The following is a 19,956-nucleotide window of genomic DNA, read 5'->3' as shown; positions in this document are numbered from 1 at the left end:
AGCTCTGGGGGCTGCTGCCGGCATGGCTGGCGGCAGGGACCGGCATGGTGGGGACCGGCACGGCGGAGGGGTAGCGGGGAGCTCGGCCAGGGCGTGCAGGGGAGCATCGCTTGCTGCAGCAAATCCCTGGGAATTAAATCCAGGCAGAGTCCTTGCAGCTAAACCCAAACAGCCCTTAATTCCTTGGTGGTAAAGGACGATAAAACAAGGCTTTCCAAAAGCAAGATGATTCAGTGACAGTCGGAGGAGATGAGTTGTGCTTGGCTGCTGAGGCAGCCGTGTCTGCTGGCCAGTACGCGTGAGAGGAGATGGGCAATTACCTCCTTAAGTAATTCTCTGACCTAATGGGGGCTGGTTTGCTGCGGGTTTATGCCTCCTGGTATTTAGATAAGTACAAACTTCAGTTGAAGTGTTTTCGACATTCAGAGCACTTTCCTTTCTCGTGGATGCTTGGGCACTCATGAGATGAGGTTTTGCCATCGCTGCCTTTCAGTCCAAGCACTTACACCCTCTCTCCTCCTCCCTGCCCTGCTCTTCCTGAACACGGAGGTATTCATTCAGTCTTTCAAAGATCAACCTTCCTTTTCACATTGGTACAAAAGCTGCTAGTGGTTTCAGATGTATTTGTGGAGGAGCACAGGTATGTTCGTGCAAATATTCTCTAAAAAAGAAGGTATGATGAACTCTGCTTCTGTAGGAGCCAGGCTAAGGAGTGCTGTCTCAGAGCCAGCCCAGCAGTGCCCAGGGCTGTGCTGAAGGGCAAAAGCTCATCACTAAATGGCTCATTATTGACCTTCCAAAAGTTCAGTGACCAGCGAGGGCTGAAGGGCTTTGGGCTGATGCTGTTGGTGGCTGGGTCCTCAGCGCGGCCGTCGTATTTCTGTGCTTGCTTTTGAAAAAGCACCTTCAGTCTGCATTTCTGTTCAAAGCTGTATGTACTTGGCTATGAAACAGCGAAGTTAGGCAGGCTTGGGAGGGCTGTCCGAGCCACCAGAGCAGGACAGACGGCTGAGGTGGCTCTGGGCAGCTCTGTGCCTTCGGCGTCACCTCCCTCCTGGACAGGGGTGTGAGGGATGCTGTGGGTGGAGTGTTTCGGGGGTGCTGCTGGAGAAGAGCTTTCTGACACATTTACCTTCTAAAGCCATTCTGAGTCAAACAATTGTAATTAAGAAGTAGGAATTTGTGTATTTCATATTAATTAAATGATTATTCTTGGTATCACTTAACTGAATTCCGGTGTAAAGGTGAAAAAATGGGTCTATCCTTTAGAAAAGACTGGTGATAGTTTTCCATATTCTCTTTCTGCTGTGGAGTTATATATGCATGCATGCATCTATGTATATATATCTAGCTGTAGTTATGTGTGTCATGCTACTATTTTTCATTTAACCAAAGAGTGAAAGTCCTGTACTAATTTTCTGACCTCCTTATAGGGCAATTTATTAATCTGATGGAGTAGCAATGAGGTGACTAAGCTTCTGCACTATCCACTTTTAACTAGAAAAAAAATATAATTCTGTGTCAAAATTCATAAGCCAGCTAATGCTTTTTCCAGTTTGCTGTGATGCCCTCTAGTCCCTCGTCTGTGCCAGGCAGTACTGTAACCTGCTGAGAGCTTTTCCTTTCTAGAAATGGACATTTATTTTGGTATCACCCTTCACCCTTCCATCTCATTGCCATTCTTCTATTTTCCATCCCAGGTCACTGAATATCTTATTTTTGCTCCTTTCCAGTATAGTAGCAAAATAGGTCTTCAATAGCAATTTCCATAATTTTTTTTTAAATTTAAAAGTAGGAAAACTCCAACAAAAATAGAACCACAGGAAACCTGGACAAAGAACTGCAAAGCAATCAGGGTAATTCTGCCAAAAGCAACGATGCTGCCAAAATGTAAAGTGTTTTTTCTATTTGGATAGGAAACTATAGAAGTCTTGATGTCTAAAACCCTGTGCTTCTGTGCAAGCGTGGTCGAGGCCTTTCTGCTGGCCCATGCAGGTGGCTCTGAGGAGAAGACCCTGCTCTGGTTCTTACAGGATTTATGTCTACTCCTGGTGCCAGAGCTGTGCATCAAGTCATTTAAGGCACTACAAAGATGCTGTTCAGAGTCTTGCTTATCTCTGGCCCTTCTTTGTAATTAGTGAGGAATTTAACAGAGACCTTGGATCCTCTAAGACTAAGTGCAAGAGTCAGTGATGGCTGTAACTCTGTTATCAGTCCCAGGAGCAGACCCTGTCCTCAAAACATGCCGTTAGCTTCAGAAAGTGCAGTTATTTTAGCTGAAAGGAAAATTGCTGAAAGAAAAGTTGATTCTGTCTAAAGGTTACACAGAGCAGGCCTTGTAGGGCCTACTTTGAGGCCTACTTGTACTAAACCGTCTGGTATCAACAGTATGGCTGGTCTGCTCTAAAGTGCCAGGGAAATGGTCCCTTTTAGTGACAGACCTGTCTATGTTTGCTGAGCAACAGGGCATGCGAGGCAGTTTTATGGTCCGTGCTCAGAAGGGCCCTTGCTGCGCTAACCGGCTTTCCCGGCATTTCTCCTCACCACCAGCCCTCCCTTTCTGGGTTGGTTATGAACCAGGTGATGTTTGGCTCGGTTTTGGCTTCCAGTTCAGTCCTGTTCACTGGAACAAGCGAAAACTGCTTGCAGACCGGCCCCTGTACACTTTTGTCACATGAGGAGGAAGGGAAAAATGAGGACAAATCCTGCACCGTGTCGCCTTGTACCCTGGGAGTGATGCCTGGCCCTGGCTTACAAACGTGCTTTATAAACTCCTGCTGTAAGTGCTGTTCGTACATGGCCTGTCCTTCTCGATAAACGAGCAAATAAATCCTCTTTGCATCTCATTGTTAAATTTGGTTCAGTTTCTCTCTGGTTTCCAGGGGCCATGAGCGCGTTCCCGGTGAGGAGCGCTCAGCAGCCGTGCACGGGTACACACCATAAATCACCGCTACCCTGTGTAACTGCTTTCGTGGTGGGTGCCAGGGAAAATTCTGAGCACTGATTGCTGTTTCCCCCCAGCTTTGGGTGTTGTTTGGGGTGGCTGTGGTCACTGCGCCTTCCGATTTAGCATCACAGGGTGTTGATGGAATACAGCAATGCGTTTTGCAGTTTGAAACAGAGGGAAGAAGATAATCAGATTCCAAAAGTGCTGAACGTTTTTAATGAACGTGTCTGTGCCTTTCAAAGAAACAGAGTAAGGAAAGAGAGTTCAGCAAAGGTGGCTTCTAGGCAGCCACAGGTTTAGCCAGCTGACAATGGCCTTGAGGAAAAGCGTGGTGTGACCTTGAGGAGGAGGCAGGAGCAGAGCTGAGGGGCTGCGTGTGCCTGGAGGAGTCTGCATGGCTGGTAAAAATGGATCTCTTTTGTTACTGTTCAATTCCTCCTTTGTTCAAGCAAAGCGACTTCTCCTGGCCTTTGCAAATAAGCAGTATTGCCCCAAATTACCTAATCGTGATGGATGTTGCTTCTAAAGGAAGCAAGTCCCTGGGCCCTGATCTTCACTAACTTCTGGGGTCATAAAATGATAACAGCAATAATAAAAATAAATTGGTGTGTTTCTGTGTCTGAGTCTGTTACTGGCTATTAGACACAGCCATTGAAATTATTAATTTCATTGCTCTCCTCTTTTCAGTAGTCAACTACGTGTTTATGTTCCAGGGGTTTTTACAGACTCCCTGCCTTTACAGACAGTTTTTACAGCAGCTCCCTGCCGCTGACCACAGTTTGGCCTGACTAAGATGAGAAAAGGGGGTTCTCATGGGGAAAGCAGGATGGCAGGGGTCTGCATCGCAGCTGGTGGCGATGGGAACAGGCACAGTCCTCCAAAGTAATATTACAGTAATGAAATTGAACCAGATAACAGATTTATTCTGTATCCTTATTACCGAACCATCCTGCGGTGGGCTCTTCTGCCTGTGACCTCCCTCGCCAGCACAAGGACTGCATTTCTCTGCTGGGCTTGGTTTGTGTTGGGTATTAGGTTCCTTCTGATGCTTCTTGCCTGACCTGCTTAATCCTAGTTACACAGTTCTTTAGGTTATTATCTTCTCTTTCAAGATTTGTGAACTTTACCCCTGTTCCTTTCTCTCAGTTCAAGTTCAAATCCCACAGGAGACATTAGAGAGACAACAGAAATGAGTTAAATGTGAAATGCTGCCGATGATTTTTTACCAGCAAGCTGTGGTTTCCCTGCAGCAGCGTGCTTTGGATTTTTGGTCCCAGCAATGAGCTCCAAACTCCTGAGCTCTCTGCGGCAGCGGCTGGGTGTTACACGGGAGGGCAGCATCCTCTGGGTGCGGGGTGCGGAGGGCAGGTGCCTGCCCCACAACGGGGACGTGCTCGTTAGCTGCTGCTGAGGAACTGATCACTGTGTGGCTTCACTCATCTGTCTTCAATTCTCTGTTCCTTCCAGCAGTTTCCAGGCATTTGGGTGAGATACCTTCACAGTTTAATGTTTTTCTTTGAACCAGTTTTGTAATTCGGCAGTGTTACAGTACTTTGATTAGTTTTGAATGAGCCATACATATATCTATCTGTATGTATCTATATATATCTCTAAATACAGGTCTTGGTTCCTGTTTGTTGGTGACCCTTTGGCTGCACAGTGTTCAGGGCAGTGCCAGAAGAACAGATGAGCAACCTCGTGCCCTTCAGCTGGGACAGGGAAGAAGGACAGGGTGGGAGAGGACGAGATAGAGGTCTGTAAGGTCATGGGAGATGTGGGGAGTGTAAGTGTCAGCCTCTCACAAAGACACAGAGTTATCAGATGTTAAACAAACAAGACAGAGAGTATTTGGAACTCCTTCCTAAAGAGTTTTGTCAATGCAAAAGCCTTTGTGTGGTTTTATCTTGATGGGTGCAAAAGAGTGGACAAAAAAAGCCCATTAAGGTTTATTCAGTTCGTTGAGCCATGGGTATTTGAAGGGTTGGGAGAGTATCCTATTGAAATACTGTGCTAGCTCTGTATTTTTTTCTTATGCTTTTTCACTATCACTACATCCTTGCTCCATTCCTGCACTTTTCCCACAGCATTTGCAATTAGCTGTGGCTGGGAAGCAGGGTGCTGGTCGGGAAGGACCTTTGCTCCCATGCAGTGTGTCCCTCTTACACTTAATGTTCCCATGGATGCAGTGCTGTCACACATTTTTCATGTTTGTGAATTAAGACCACGTTTCAAACCGTGGGTCTCCGTGCAGTCAACAGGAGCTGTCTGTCTGCAGCACAGCCTGTGCACTTGTGGCTGTGCTTCAGGTATGTGCAAGGCTTGTTTCTTTGCTTTGTTATGTTTTCTCTTAATTTGATGGTCTATCTCATTAGATTAGGTGCTCCATCCTTTGCTGAGCACAGATTTGAGTCTGAAAAATCCACAGAACCCAGGAAAATTCTGAGTAAAATTCTGACCCTTGCAAGACAAGGGAGGTTTGGATGTGCTCAGGGCCAGAATTTCTCCTCGTGTCTGGATGTTACAGCACTGTCTTCATCTGCTCCCTGAGGATTATTATCAGTAAGGGGAACTGATGGCAAGTTTGTGAGTGGCGTGCTCTGCACCTAGAAATGTTGCTTTCTGTGGGTACTCACCTCAAAAGGAAACAGCAGCTAAACCTGCTGCTGTGAGGAAAGCTCTTTTGAGTGTTTGGATTCAATATTAGCATTTTATTTCATATTTATAGGTTGTCGCCTGCGTTAGGCTTTTCTGCTGTTGGTTAGTTGGGTTTTGTTTGATTTTTTTTTTTTTCCCATGCAGAAGTGGAATTCCTCTAAATGATATCCCAAGGGCGAAGCCCAACGCCTGCCCTACCTCAGCGTTGCTCTGCGGGTCCCTCTGGAAGTGTTAGGGTAAAGCCTTTCCCGAGCAGAGCCAGACCGCTGAATATTTAATACTCTTTGTTAATACATGCTCATTACATTTCAATTTGGATGTAAAAAAGAATCCTTGTGGCTCGCGTTTGACTTAGAAATAAGCATATCTTGGAGTACCTGCTGGGCTGCTTATTGAGTGTGGGATTTTCAGTGTTGCATCAGTGACTTGAAAGTCAACAAAATTATGCAGTTAATAGGTTTTCTACTCTTTGGTCATGGGCACACTTTTGAAAATTACATTCTTGGGCTTTATACCACTGAAAATTTTCGCTGCCTTTAGAAACTGAAGGTGATCCTGTCTGTCCACAGCAGAATGGGATGAATATACATCCAAACAAGCAAGAATGACATTCCTGACAAAGCAGAGGAATTAAAACACTGGTGTGCCAGCAACAAAACAAGGTGCTAGAATAGATTAAAATAGCAAAGGAAAGGAAGCAAATTTCCCACCTTCCCACGCCTGAGGCCGGCTGCGCTGGCAGGGGCCTGCTGTCACCGAGGAGGCTCGTGCCTGCAGGACTTCAGCCCCTCCAGTGCAGGCAGCCCAGCAGCACTGTGCTTTATCCCGTTAAGCAACGTAGATCTTCTGGGCCTGCGCCTCGGTCAGGAGATTAAGCTGGGAAACAGCAGGAGCGGAGACCCCAGAGCTTTCCTGGGAGTGGGAAGCGCTGAGCTCCTGAGCCCCGCAGACTGAAGGGGAAAACCTCGATGTCTGAGCAGGGCTGTCGCTGACTGGGGAGGAGGGTCCCTGGTGCTGGGGCTGCGCACGCCAGTTATGACCCCAACAGTTTTTATAGAATCACAGAATCACCGACTGGTTTGGGTTGGAAGGACCTTAAAGCCCGTCTAGTTCCAACCCCCTGCCACGGGCAGGGACACCTTCCACCAGCCCAGGTTGCTCCCAGCCCCATCCAACCTGGCCTTGAACACTGCCAGGGAGGGGGCAGCCACAGCTTCTCTGGGCAACCTGGGCCAGGGTCTCACCACCCTCACAGCAAAGAATTTCTTCCTAATCTCTAATCTAAATCTATCCTCTTTCAGTTTAAAACCATTCCCGCTCATCCTGTCACTACTTGCTCTTGTAAAAAGTCCCTCTCCCACTTTCCTGTAGCCCCTTCAGGCACTGGAAGGTGCTAGGTCGTCTCCCCGGAGCCTTCTCTTCTCCAGGCTGAACAGCCCCAGCTCTCTCAGCCTGTCTCCAGAGCAGAGGGGCTCCAGCCCTCTGAGCATCTTCGTGGCCTCCTCTGGACTCGCTCCAACAGCTCCAAGTAGTTTTAATGAAAATATCTCCCGTCTTTGCATGTGTGAGTGTGTGGAGATGGTGGCCTGGCTCCGCTGGTCCTTTGCTGGGGGTGAACTGGGTGATGTTCTGACCAAGGGCTTGGTAGGGGATCGTGCTTATGCTGAGGAAGGGTGAGGTTCACTTCTATACATTATTTCTTGTGACTGATAAGATGTGCAAACCAATACATGGATAGGCAAAGTCTGAGTTTGTGGTTTTTTAAAAAACTGTTCCTGGCTGGATTATTTCAGGTGAAACAGGAGTAATATTCTCAAAAATACCTCTGGTTTATGTTCCTCTTTAACCACCTAATCCGAACGATACAGAAAGACTGCTTCAGTTAGATGTGATTTTCGTAATTTTGAAAGAAATATGTAACTACGGGCAAATAAGAAGTAGGTTATAAAAGGTGAGAAAAAATGAAAAAAAGGTGAAAAAGATGGATGGAATAAGGATGTTTTTAAGTATATGAAAACCACTCAGATGTTGAAATGAGAACCTCAGTGGTTTTTTGCTGCCGAACTGGCCCACCTTCCCTCCATCCCTCCGTCTCAATGTCCCTCTGTCACGCTGTCCCTCCCCTGCAGGATAGGAGGGTCATTAGCCATTGGAAGGGGCTGCCCAGGGAGGTGGTGGAGTCACCATCTCTGGAGGGGTTTAAGAAAAGCCTGGACATGGCACTTAGTGCCCTGGTCTAGTTGCCATGGTGGTGTCAGGGCAATGGTTGGACTCGATGATCCCAGAGGGCTCTTCCAACCTGATTGATTCTGATTCTGAAACACAATTTCCTATTTCATTGTGGGTTTCCCACCAAACAAACCAGTCGATCATGTAGCTGAATTTTAGAAGTTCTTACAAACGTTGTCCTGATGGACTCCCCTGCCAGCTGAGCACCTCGCCGTGTTGGCTCTGCGTGCCACGTGCCCAGTGCCGCTGCCGTCACCCGGGCCCCTTGTGCTCTTACGGCTGATGCTGTTCGTGAGGCGGTCATACAAAGCCATTAATAAAAACAAGTCGTGAGATATATTTAGCAAAAATAAATATGAATGACAAAGTGTGCTGTTCAATAATGCATTAAGATCTTTTATCCCGTAGCTTTGCAAGAGGCAAATGCATTGCGAGGAAGAAAAGCTGTGGTTTCGGGAGCATGATTCAGTGCTCATAAAGCTCAACAGAGAGACTTGTGCTGACTTCACCGGGGGTACGACTAGGCCTGTGCTATGGAGATTTTCAATATGAATACGTTAAAATGAATTATGTGGCCCTTGTTCTTTTGGGTGCAGTGCTGTTACAGGCTCCTGGAGTCACAGTGAGGAAAATCAGGCGTAACCTCTTGCCGAACTGCTAACCTAGCTTGAAGATAATGTTGGAAATGCCACGCTTTAATTGGAAAAGGTAAGAATTAAAAGGTAACTGCAGGAGCAGGGGACCTTCGCTGCCGTAGCCAGGTGCGGTGAAGGACCGGTGTCACGTTGTTTTGCCGGGGGCAGCCTGGCTCCCCGTAACGCGGGCCGTTCATGGAGTGATGAGAGCCGGTAGGTCTGCTGAGGCACAGAGTGAACATTTATAAAGAACAGTTTTGCCCTGAAAATCTGTCCTATCCCTTTCAGCTGGGTCATGAGCATCAGTAATGTATCTGCTCCCTCTCCTGAGGTCTGTTTTGGCCACGAGCAAGTAGGGGAGGGAGCTGGCAACAGTGTCTGTATGGTACGGGGTCAGAAAAGAAATAGCCTTTAAATACTGCTTAGTAGAAATGGCAAAGGTGGAAAAGTTAGTTGTCTGTTCTGGGAAAAATCTACTGTCTAATTTAATTTGACTCTTGGTGCGTGCCTGGGGATGGTGGGTTCTGCTGGAGTTGAGGCACAGTCCCAGCCCAGGCAGCGGAGCCTCGGGTACCCCAGCTCTGCACTCTGGGTTCCAGCACCAGGGATGCAAGTCAGCGTCTGCTCATCAGGGATGCAAATCAGGGCGGTCCATCACTTGCAGAGGATCCTCAGATTTCTGAACCTTCCCCTCACCTGCTGTTGTCCTCCTTTGTCCTTGTCGTGTCCTTGTTGCGGTTGCATGCAGACGTAGGTTGCTGGTGTTTGTGAGCGACAGTAAAACGCATCTGCACTGAAATCATCTTAAAAGTGGGCAGATGTTCCCAAAACGCATGGCTTGCTAGTCAGGGCTCCAACGAGCATCAGGAACTTCATAGGAAAGATCGCTTTTATCCTCCCCCTCCTCAGTATTGTTTTATAGTAAAGTTTGCCTAAACTTAATCATAAAATACACAGAGTGTGTGTGGGTGGGTGTTAGGTTCATGTTTAGGTATTATTCCAGCCCAGGTTGTGTTCTGTTCATACTGAAAACTTATATTGCACCGTGGCATTAAAGCCAATCCACAGAGTTTATTTGTATTCCGAACCCATCTATTGCCAAGACTGCTTTTTATGAGCACGGAGAACTGGAGAGCATAAATATTTATTCCTTAAAGGTTATGATTGCCTTAAATCATTCAAGCTTATTTGGTGAGCGTCAGATATAATTAAACTAAGCAGTTGAACTCGATCTGCGTGTATGAAATAATATATATGTGTGTATATATATGTATATGCTTGACTCCAGTATGGATGGAAGCTGTGAGCTAATTGCCTCCATCACATCCAAAGATGCACTGATAATTTTATTGTTCCTGCATGTGACGATAAATCAACATAAAGAAGCAGTTGAAATTGTATAATGGAAAGTCACATTTCAACATGTAGCATAGGCTGTGGGAACAAAAGCAGCTGAGCTCATCTCAAGTGGTGTATGTCTAACTGTAGGGAGGGAGCTGGTGAAGGGTCTGGAGGGTCTGACCTCTGAGGAACGGCTGAGGGAGCTGGGGGTGTTTAGCCTGGAGAAGAGGAGGCTCAGAGGTGACCTTAGTGCAGTCTACAACTACCTGAAGGGAGGTTGTAACGCAGTGGGAGTCGGCCTCTTCTCCCAGGCAACCAGCGATAGGACAAGAGGACACAGCCTCAAGCTTGGCCAGGGGAGGGTCAGGTTGGACATTAGGAAGCATTTCTTCTCAGCAAGGGTCATTAGCCATTGGAAGGGGCTGCCCAGGGAGGTGGTGGAGTCACCATCTCTGGAGGGGTTTAAGAAAAGCCTGGACATGGCACTTAGTGCCCTGGTCTAGTTGCCATGGTGGTGTCAGGGCAACGGTTGGACTCGATGATCCCAGAGGTCTCTTCCAACCTGGTTGATTCTGGGATTGATTCTGATCTGCAGCAGCAGGGGGGGACCTGGGCTGAGCCCCTTTGCTGGCACAGGGTCACATCTGTGGGCGTCAGCCTGAACCTTCCCCCTTTCCTTTGCAAATCTAAAGGTGGAAAAGGACAAGCCAGAGATTTCCGTCCATGCTCGTCTCCAGGTGTTTTTTTTTTAATTTGTTGTCTTTAAGATGGTCATTTTGGATAAATGCAGAACAGCTGCATAGCCTTTTCCGAGTATAATGCTGGAGGCATCGAGGCGTTCATGTGCACATAGCTCACCAGAACCAGAAGGGACCAGATGCTGAAACACCATTTTAATCTGTCTCCGATGACTCTGAAAGCGATAGGATGAAAGCGTCCTTTTTGTTGTCATTAAAATTAATTTGAAAAGCCAAAGAAAACCAAACAAGTCTTGATGTATAAAAGATTACTCATGGAATTAATTGGGTAGTAATGTACATCTAAGTTACAGATGGAGATCCTAGCTTAAGAAGTGGTCTCCAAGGGCATGGAAACCAGAGTTTCGGTCCGTTCACACACGTGTCCTGTTGGGCATCTCTCAGAATCACACAGAATCAATCAGATTGGAAGAGACCTCTGGGATCATTGAGTCCAACCATTGCCCTGACACCACCATGGCAACTAGACCAGGGCACTAAGTGCCATGGCCAGGCTTTTCTTAAACCCCTCCAGAGATGGTGACTCTACCACCTCCCTGGGCAGCCCCTTCCAATGCCTAATGACCCTTGCTGAGAAGAAATCTCTGTAGAGGCTGCTGTGAGCCTGCTGTTGCCTGGATTGCTCCATATCATTAGGGGCACCTCAGACTCCAGTGTTGGAATTGGTGATTTCTTAGCGTTTCTTTATATCCAGAGAGCTCATTGAAGTTAATAGTTTTGCCGGGGGCTTTGAAAGAAGCAGAAAAAAAGAAACTCTTGTTGCCTGAGGTCCAAACATCGTCTTGAGCTGGAAAAGGATTCACCGTCTTGTTAGAGGTGGCCAAGTTACAAGTGCCTCCAGTCACATTATTGTGCTGGAGGTAGCACAACAAACATCACACTGACCTGTTCTTTTTCCATAAATGCTTTATTTATCATTCTTTCTTCAAAGCAAGTATGGATTAAATTTAACATAGTGCCTTGCAGGGTAACTTCTTTATCGTGCTACTGGTCATGTCTTGCAGGAATTTCTCGTATCCTGACTTAATGACAAAAAAAAAAAAAGAGAAAAATAATAAAATATTTACTTTTCTGGTGTTTTTCCTGCAGCTGTTTGCAATTACTCTTCCCAGTGCCCCCCGGGTAGCCTGTGCTGCTGTCCCGGGGAGGAGACCGCCAGGAGAAGGGCATGGGGCTGCTTTGTCGGGACAGTTGGTGGATCACAGAGGTCTTGTTGCTGTCTCCACTCTCCCCCGTCTCCTTTGATGTTAATGATCTAGGAGCATCTCTTGGTACCCGTTTTGCTTTGTTCTAGACCACCGCAGGTCCGTGGAGGGCTCTCGCTCACCAGGTCAGGTGGGACATTATGCCTGGGCACACATGTATGGCTTGAGAAAATCCATACTTTGTGTATAAGTTTTTAGATGTGCCTTGAGACATGTAGTTCTTCTCCATTGTTCTACAAACCTCCAGAGGCTGGGCCTGGGAGGTTAAAACAGTGTTGGCACTGTCCTCTCCTTCCCTCCATGAGCTGGGCTGGCACGACGGTGGCTTGTGAATTACTCCTTGCCCTGGGAGGGCTGTACTGCAGGCGCAGGTGAAGGCTGAAGTGTGGGAGGAAGCCCATAAACATATTAAATGTGCTTCTTAGGATTTTCAAGTCTTTTAGGAGGAGGGCACCGAAATAAACACTTACGGATGTGATATACTGATGTGCAATAGCGTCGGAGCCGGTGGTTCTTGCTGTGCATACAGGTGTATGTGCATGTGAAGATGTGCCTGGGTGTGTGGTGTGAATGGTGGTTGTTTGCAAAACGCTCATCTAAGGTGACTTCTCAGTTGTCTGGAGGCCTGATCCTGCGTCCACAAAGCCCGGAGTTCAGGGGTGGCTCTGGATAACGCTGTCAGCTCCTGAAGAGAGGTGATGCTGTGGGCACACAGTGCTCTGAGTCGTGAGGGTCTGGAGGTGCCCTGAGGGGAGGAGGTGAGGAGGAGGTTAATGGGGGGATCCCCCCAGCTGATTGGGCCTAATCATCCTTTGCTGCTTGTTCATATGGAAAAATTGCAACTGTCCTCCTGGTTGTTCGTTCAGCACATTTGGAAACTCGTTTCTTTTTTCCTTGCCGGGTGGGGATCATGGTTTCCTGAGGTGTTTCGTTTGCAGTTCAGATTAGTAAATCATCCTTTACCAAGTAGTGTCTGTAAGATATCCTGGCTAATAGCAAGTTGGTATCATGCAAATGCATCATTGAACATTCAATGAACTTGGCGTGCTGGCCCCAGCTCCTAAAGCTTCATGAACCTTCTGCTTTTCCCTAAATTTTGGCAAAGCTTTACTTTTCCCTGAGTGGTTCTTGAGCCATGTTAACCCTTTATAGAAAAATTACTTTCTAATTTTATAAAATGTTATTTCTTCCATAAGATTTATTATTTTCTATCCATTTCTGTTGTTGTAAAAGATTATTTTAAAAGATGGGAATTTGATTAAAATTATGTACGATGTTTTTAAATTCTTCTTCACCTGTGAGGAGGGTGAATCCCAAAAAGTCCGGTGACAGCCTGACAGAGAATGTCACCAGGTCAGGCAGAAGACGTGGGCTTTCCCTGTTTCAGTAGTAAGTGTGAATGTCTTGCTTCCCGTTGGGCAAAAGTGGGTGTTTAACTTTGCTTGGACCTCCAGGAATCCCTCTCACATGGCACTGTTACCTTCTGTTCACCCCAAGACCTTTGTACGGTTCAGAGAGCTCTGGGCGTATGATGCATATTTTTACTCCTACAGGTAATTCAGGTTATATTCAATAGAATATAGGTCTGCCTAACAGCAAAATGCGTGCTGCATTAGCATAATTAGCACCATCATTATTCTTGTTGCTAAAATACTCGCCTTTTGAACGTGTCATGCCTTTGCGGAGAAAAAGTGACCTTTTTAATGATAAAATGTTGTTATAGTTGCATTCAAAAAAGCAACCAGTGTCCCCATGTTGGCGTGAGTTAGGTTTAATAATTTGCTTTGGAATTGGAGAATCAAAAATCAATGGAGAGGTTTGTAGCATGTGAGTGAGTTTTCCTAGTGGAGTGAAGGTTCCAGAAATGATCCACGTTCCTGGAGGGTTAAGTAGCCTGGTTTAATTAGCATAGTTTTAGCAGCAGACCTGGATTGCTACTTTATCGTGAATAATGTGTATGAGCAACTGAGTGACTTTCCCTTTTGTGAATTCTCTGGGCAGACTGTGATGCCCTCGGATGAAGCTGCTGGTTTAAATCATTGGCAAAATAGTTTCCCGTGGATGGAGTGGGACACAGTTTCTCATGAGTAACAGTAGAAACTGGACGTGTGTTATTTAGTCTTAAATAAGAAAACTGATCTTGCTGTGATCTGTTCTGAAAGCATTAATATACTTGCAAATCGTTGTTTTGAGGGTCACATTTTTATTAATTTAAAATTTCCACTGATGCTTATTTGCTGAGAATCAATGGGCGCCATGGCCAGACTAGACCAGTAATTCAACTAAACACAAAACCTATGGTTTTAACCATGCAAACAGGTAGAGAGAAACGTTCAGCAGGAGGTTAAAAGAGTGTTCAGTGAAATATAGCTGGGAAAAAAGGTTTTTGAAGGCATTTTTTGTTTACTGGGGGAAAAAAAAGGTTTCCTTATGGTTTGAATGCAGGTTCTGCCTCCCGAATGGATGCTCATGTGGTGGGTCCCTTGATGCCAACGCAAGTCACCAGGGTAACTGCTGTGGCTGCCCCGGCGGTGACGTTCATGGCAACCAGTGTGATGGATCAGGCGTTGACAGGTGTGTTTATGTTTCTGTCTACTGATGGTATTACTGAAGCATATGTTGTATGTTTGCGTGCTTCCAGCCAAGCCATGCTTTCCACACGGAGTAGAAATGGGGGACCCTTAAAAAATCCGCTCAACTTTTACGACGTTTGCTTTAGCTAATTACGAGCATATTCAGGGTGTTTCAGATCCTGTTTACTCGGTCTGGCAATCGGCAGTAGCTTTGCATTGGATGATACAAAAGGCACGTTTCTGAAACGTCCTTGGGCTTTTCATTTCCCACGCCAGTGGTATTCATGAGCATTACAGTGATAATGTGGTTATCTTTTGGATAGTTGCTCCATGAAGCCTCGTTGGCTGAAGCCTCCGAGGGTGCTTTGTGCTGTACTGTGTGATAAAGCTGGTTTATTCACTGTCATGTAAATGTGTGTTGTGTTGTCGTGAGAGGAGGGACAATGCTGTTCCCAAAGGCTGGAGGAAGTTTTGTGGCTTTATTTAGATTCACATATACACGTTGCAAATCACCATCAAAAAGCGATCAGATTTTGGTAGGAAATTGGGAACATATTTCCTAATAACATGAAATTCCTCTGACGATACTGTCGTCGTGAAGTCAGGAGCTCTGTTAATGGAGGTGAGGTGCTGTGATGTGGGGGTGGACAGGTTGTTCCTCTGCCTGACCTGGCTGCACGCAGCCATGGCGAGGGGGTGCCAAGCAGCACCACGGCGTCCTGAACGCCCCTTCCCAGCCATGTTCCGTGGAAGAACCTGGGGTTTGTCAGGAATGACAGGGACACCTTAAAACTGAAGGAAAGTTCATACACGTCTCTTTTGACATACTTCAGTTTAAAGCTTCTTGTCTCTTTGGTTTGCTTTTGGTAGACACCTACTTCTTTTGTTGTCTATGTAGTTATTGGGCTTGAAGGACCTTCATACTCCTCCTCAAAGTGACCAAGGGTTGTATTGACTTGCTGCCTTGTCAGAAGCAGGTGAGATGGAGGAAATATTAAAACTGTTCCAAGAATGCAGGGACAGAAAGATGAAGATTTGTACAAGGGTCATGCTGGTCTGCAGCTCGTTGCTTGTTGAAAACTGAAATCGTGGTTTCTAATATATTTCATATCAAATATATTTCATAATCATCATCTTGGCAGACTTGAAAACACGAACGCTCCTCATTTTATCCCTCAAGCTGCATAAGGATTTGACTGTATAAAGCCTTTTGATGGCTAGATGACTGCTGCTGATGAGGCCAGCGTGACATTTGGTCAATAGGTTGCCTAAATCAAGTGGCTGTAATGTTGGGAGGCTGTCATTTTGGAAGAGCAATCGTTAGATTTTTATACGCATACAAGTAATGTAAATAAGATGAACATTATATTTTTGTGTCCAGCTTTCTCTTGAAAATACAAAATCCCTTCATCTTCCTCTGTTTGTCATCTTTGATTTGCTGCCACCTGCATTTAAGAGAAAAATGGTATTTTCACTCAAGTACAGTATGGATTTTTCTTTCATGTTTTTGAGGAGATCGCACTCTTTTCTGTAGGTTGCTACAAACTGTCATTATCTCCAGTGGAAAAACAATCAAAGTAGGAAGCCTAATTAAGAGCAAAGGCCAGTAATAACAGTGTTATAAGGAGATACCGTCCTCCATGTTTATTTTTTTTTAATTTAAAAGCTCTGGACCTTGGAAAAAACATTCCTTGAGTGTCTCCAGCCCAGGAGCACTGAAACACAGGGGCAGTTGTTTCTAAGAGAGCACTAGGGGGACAGCTGGAACACCAACACGTTACGCCATGAATCTTACGTGTGGTATGTAGAGCGCTTTAACGTACACACACAGGCCTGTGCCACCACGTTCTGCTCCAGTACCTCCAGCGCAGTATCCAGCCAGCACACAGATTTTGTGTGGCCTTACAGCCATGCTTTTGCTTTGCAGTGTAGATAAGCTTCTCTTTGACTTCAAGAAAGATGTTGAGGTGTTGGAGCGAGTCCAGAGGAGGGTGACCAAGCTGGTGAAGGGTCTGCAGGGTCTGACCTACGAGGAACGGCTGAGGGAGCTGGGGGTGTTTAGCCTGGAGAAGAGGAGGCTCAGAGGTGACCTTAGTGCAGTCTACAGCTACCTGAAGGGAGGTTGTAGCGCAGTGGGAGTCGGCCTCTTCTCCCAGGCAACCAGCGCTAGGACAAGAGGACACAGCCTCAAGCTTCACCAGGGGAGGTTCAGGTTGGGCATTAGGAACCATTTCTTCTCAGCAAGGGTCATTAGCCATTGGAAGGGGCTGCCCAGGGAGGTGGTGGAGTCACCATCTCTGGAGGGGTTTAAGAAAAGCCTGGACATGGCACTTAGTGCCCTGGTCTAGTTGCCATGGTGGTGTCAGGACAATGGTTGGACTCGATGATCCCAGAGGGCTCTTCCAACCTCGTTGATTCTGGGATTCTGTGACTTGGTTTCTAAAGAGAAAATTGTGTGTTCAGCAAGGCTTGGCACAGTTGGATTTTGCTCACGAAAACACCAAATCCTTCTTTCTCTGAAGACAAAATTACTAAAATTTTCTGTATTTCTGGAGCAGAAGGAGTAAACTTTGCAATGGTCCTGGCGTCTAGTAGGCATTTATTTTTGTACTAGAAGCTGGAACAATCCTGTCAGAATCACAGAATCAACCAGGTTGGAAGAGCCCTCTGGGATCATCGAGTCCAACCATTGCCCTGACACCACCATGGCAACTAGACCAGGGCACTAAGTGCCATGTCCAGTCTTTTCTTAAACCCCTCCAGAGATGGTGACTCCACCACCTCCCTGGGCAGCCCCTTCCAATGGCTAATGATCCAGTCACAAGTACAAATCTGACTTTTTTGCATTACGGTAGTTACCAGAGAGGTGGAGCTGTAGCTACCACCCTCACAGAGCTCTGCATGATTCTATAGACATTTAGAGCTCAGATCATTATGTGCCTTGAAGTTCAGGGCCGAGATCTTGATATTTAAAAAGAATCATATGTAAAGAGCAGGGGAAGGAGGGTCGGTAAGGATCAGTGATGGTACAGCAGCCAAGAGTTTGTCCTTGCTTTTCCACTGTTCCTATTACAAACCTCCAGAAGAATAAAGGGGTCAGTGGGAAGAGGCTGCTGCAGAAGAGCAAAAGCACTGCTCGAGGAGCCGTGTTCTAAGAGGGGAGCACAGTGAAACTGGGCAAACCTTGTACTTCATTAATTAAAAGATGCAGTAAGTGTGTCAACAGGAGCAGGGGCGGTTTCCCTGAAGCGGTGACGATGGGCTGAAGGTGGGATCCTCGCCTGCGGGAGCGGGGCACGGACCCAGCTGATGTAACCGGCGCTGAAATCCCACGCTTGGCTCGAGCCAGAAGCAACAGAGGAGGAATGTGAGTCAGTCAGATATGGCTTTTAGGCTAATCTCAGAAAACAAAAGCAATAAGATTGTGAGGAGAGACAGAACTGACCTACAGAGATACTGGTGGGATAATAAAAGCTGAGTGTTTAGATGGGTGCACTTGAAGTAATTCCAATTCTCTGAAACATTTAGAATCAAAATTTTAAAATTCCTTTGAGATTAACAGAGGTTTGGCCTCTAAATTCCTTTTAAAAACAAATTTTTATTGTCTCTTCTCCATAGTTGCTTCTGGAGTGAATCAGTCCCCCTCTTCTCCCCCCTCTTCTCCCCCCTCTTCTCCCCCCTCTTCTCCCCCCTCTTCTCCCCCCTCTTCTCCCCCCTCTTCTCCCCCCTCTTCTCCCCCCTCTTCTCCCCCCTCTTCTCCCCCCCCTTCTCCCCCCCCTTCTCCCCCCCTTCTCCCCCCCTTCCTCCCCCCCTTCTCCCCCCCTTCCCCCCCCTTCCCCCCCTTCCCCCCCCTTCCCCCCCCTTCCCCCCCTTCCCCCCCCTTCCCCCCCCTTCTCCCCCCTTCTCCCCCCTTCTCCCCCCTTCTCCCCCCTTCTCCCCCCCTTCCCCCCCCTTCCCCCCCCTTCCCCCCCCTTCCCCCCCCTTCCCCCCCCTTCCCCCCCCTTCCCCCCCTTCCCCCCCCTTCCCCCCCTTCTCCCCCCCTTCTCCCCCCCTTCTCCCCCCCCCTTCTCCCCCCCCTTCTCCCCCCCTTCTCCCCCCCTTCTCCCCCCCCTTCTCCCCCCCCTTCTCCCCCCCCTTCTCCCCCCCCTTCTCCCCCCCCTTCTCCCCCCCCTTCTCCCCCCCTTCTCCCCCCCTTCTCCCCCCCCTTCTCCCCCCCTTCTCCCCCCCTTCTCCCCCCCCTTCTCCCCCCTTCTCCCCCCCTTCTCCCCCCCCTTCTCCCCCCCCTTCTCCCCCCCCCTTCTCCCCCCCTTCTCCCCCCCCTTCTCCCCCCCCTTCTCCCCCCCCTTCTCCCCCCCCTTCTCCCCCAATTCTGCTTTTAAGAAGATGTTTATGATCATACACCTCCATCCTCTGTGATACACCCAAGGTAGTTTTGCTACTTCACCTTTACTTTTCATACGGTGAATTATTCATGTCTCTGTACCTGCCGCGGAGCCTCGGAGCAGCCCCTTTGATCAGATATCTTTATCCTCCCGTCTCCAGCGCATCCTCGGGCGGTGGTACAGCGTGTGCGGGAACACATCGTTGGTAATTACGCTGCTAAGTTTAGGGGCAAAAAAAACTCTGTGATTATGTTGGAAATATGTCACGGCGGCTTAATTGTCAGACTGCCGTTTATTTTATGCACTTAAAGAGGGGGAAAAGGTTGATTAATGAGGAAAGTGGAAACCTGAGCAAAGACGTGTGTGGTTTTTTTTTTCTCTTGACATTGTGTTTAGGGAAACTGGTTGCAGTGTTCAACTATAGGTATAAAAATAAGTCACTCCTGACATGCACAGGGACTTTCAGGACTTTCTTCTTCAATTTTGTTTTAATTTCTTTTATTTCCATCTTATTTTATATGTGCTGACTGTCCAAAATTTTGTGGAAGCGTATTTCACATGTGAATGCCTAAAGCACTGCGTGCTGCAGAGGTTCACCTACGTGTGCTGTGCCGGTCGTGCTCTATTTCGAGCAAAAGCTCCAGCACCCGAGTGCCCCCCTGGGGCTCCAGCTTTGCTGTTTGGGGGCTGTGAGGGAGCTTTTCAAGGGAGGAAAAAAGAGAGGTTGCCTCCGGCGTTGGCAGCGCAGGGTGTCCCTGTGCTGAAGATGTGTAGGGTTCAACCAGGAGTAGAATCTGCCAGCTGACATATATTTGTATTAATGCTTGGCAAGCCAGGTAAACGTGTTTGCCTGTTCCTCGTGCATCTGTGCATGTGCATATACATGAATGAAAGATCTTGGCTACTTCTTAAACCAACGTGATCATGAAGGCTATAAAAGAATCAAGATTCTAATAATAATAAAAGGCTTTTTTTCCAAGGGCTAGAGAAATAGAAAGAGAAAGAAGCAGAGCTGGAAGTGGGGTTAATGGGATTTCCCTATTAAAAGGAAACATAAATCCCAGGTCCATTAAGCATCGTTCCCCAAGCGTGTTGCTCCATGTCCAGCTGCTCCGTGTTCGAGTGACAGAATCTGAACAGCAATTTGTTGGTGGCTGTTTCATCAGCACCTAATTGGCCTTCCAGAGCTGTTGCTTCAGGGACTATTTCATGGCAAGAGCAGAACAGTCGA

The 19,956-nt window shown here is 47.2% G+C and overlaps 1 protein-coding gene across 1 annotated transcript in view; it reads left to right on the top strand.

The window, feature by feature from the left end:
* The window catches only part of TCERG1L (transcription elongation regulator 1 like), a 78,412-nt gene that overhangs the window by 33,204 nt on the left and 25,252 nt on the right, over positions 1–19,956 (top strand). Inside the window, exon 5 of the mRNA XM_068399611.1 lies at positions 14,216–14,344. Coding sequence (XP_068255712.1) covers positions 14,216–14,344 — 129 coding nt within the window. The remainder of the gene's footprint in view (positions 1–14,215; positions 14,345–19,956) is intronic.

The sequence above is a fragment of the Nyctibius grandis genome, chromosome 4 (assembly GCF_013368605.1).
Source record: "Nyctibius grandis isolate bNycGra1 chromosome 4, bNycGra1.pri, whole genome shotgun sequence".
NCBI classification, from domain to species: domain Eukaryota; kingdom Metazoa; phylum Chordata; class Aves; order Nyctibiiformes; family Nyctibiidae; genus Nyctibius; species Nyctibius grandis.
This window is presented reverse-complemented; position numbering and strand designations above follow the sequence as displayed.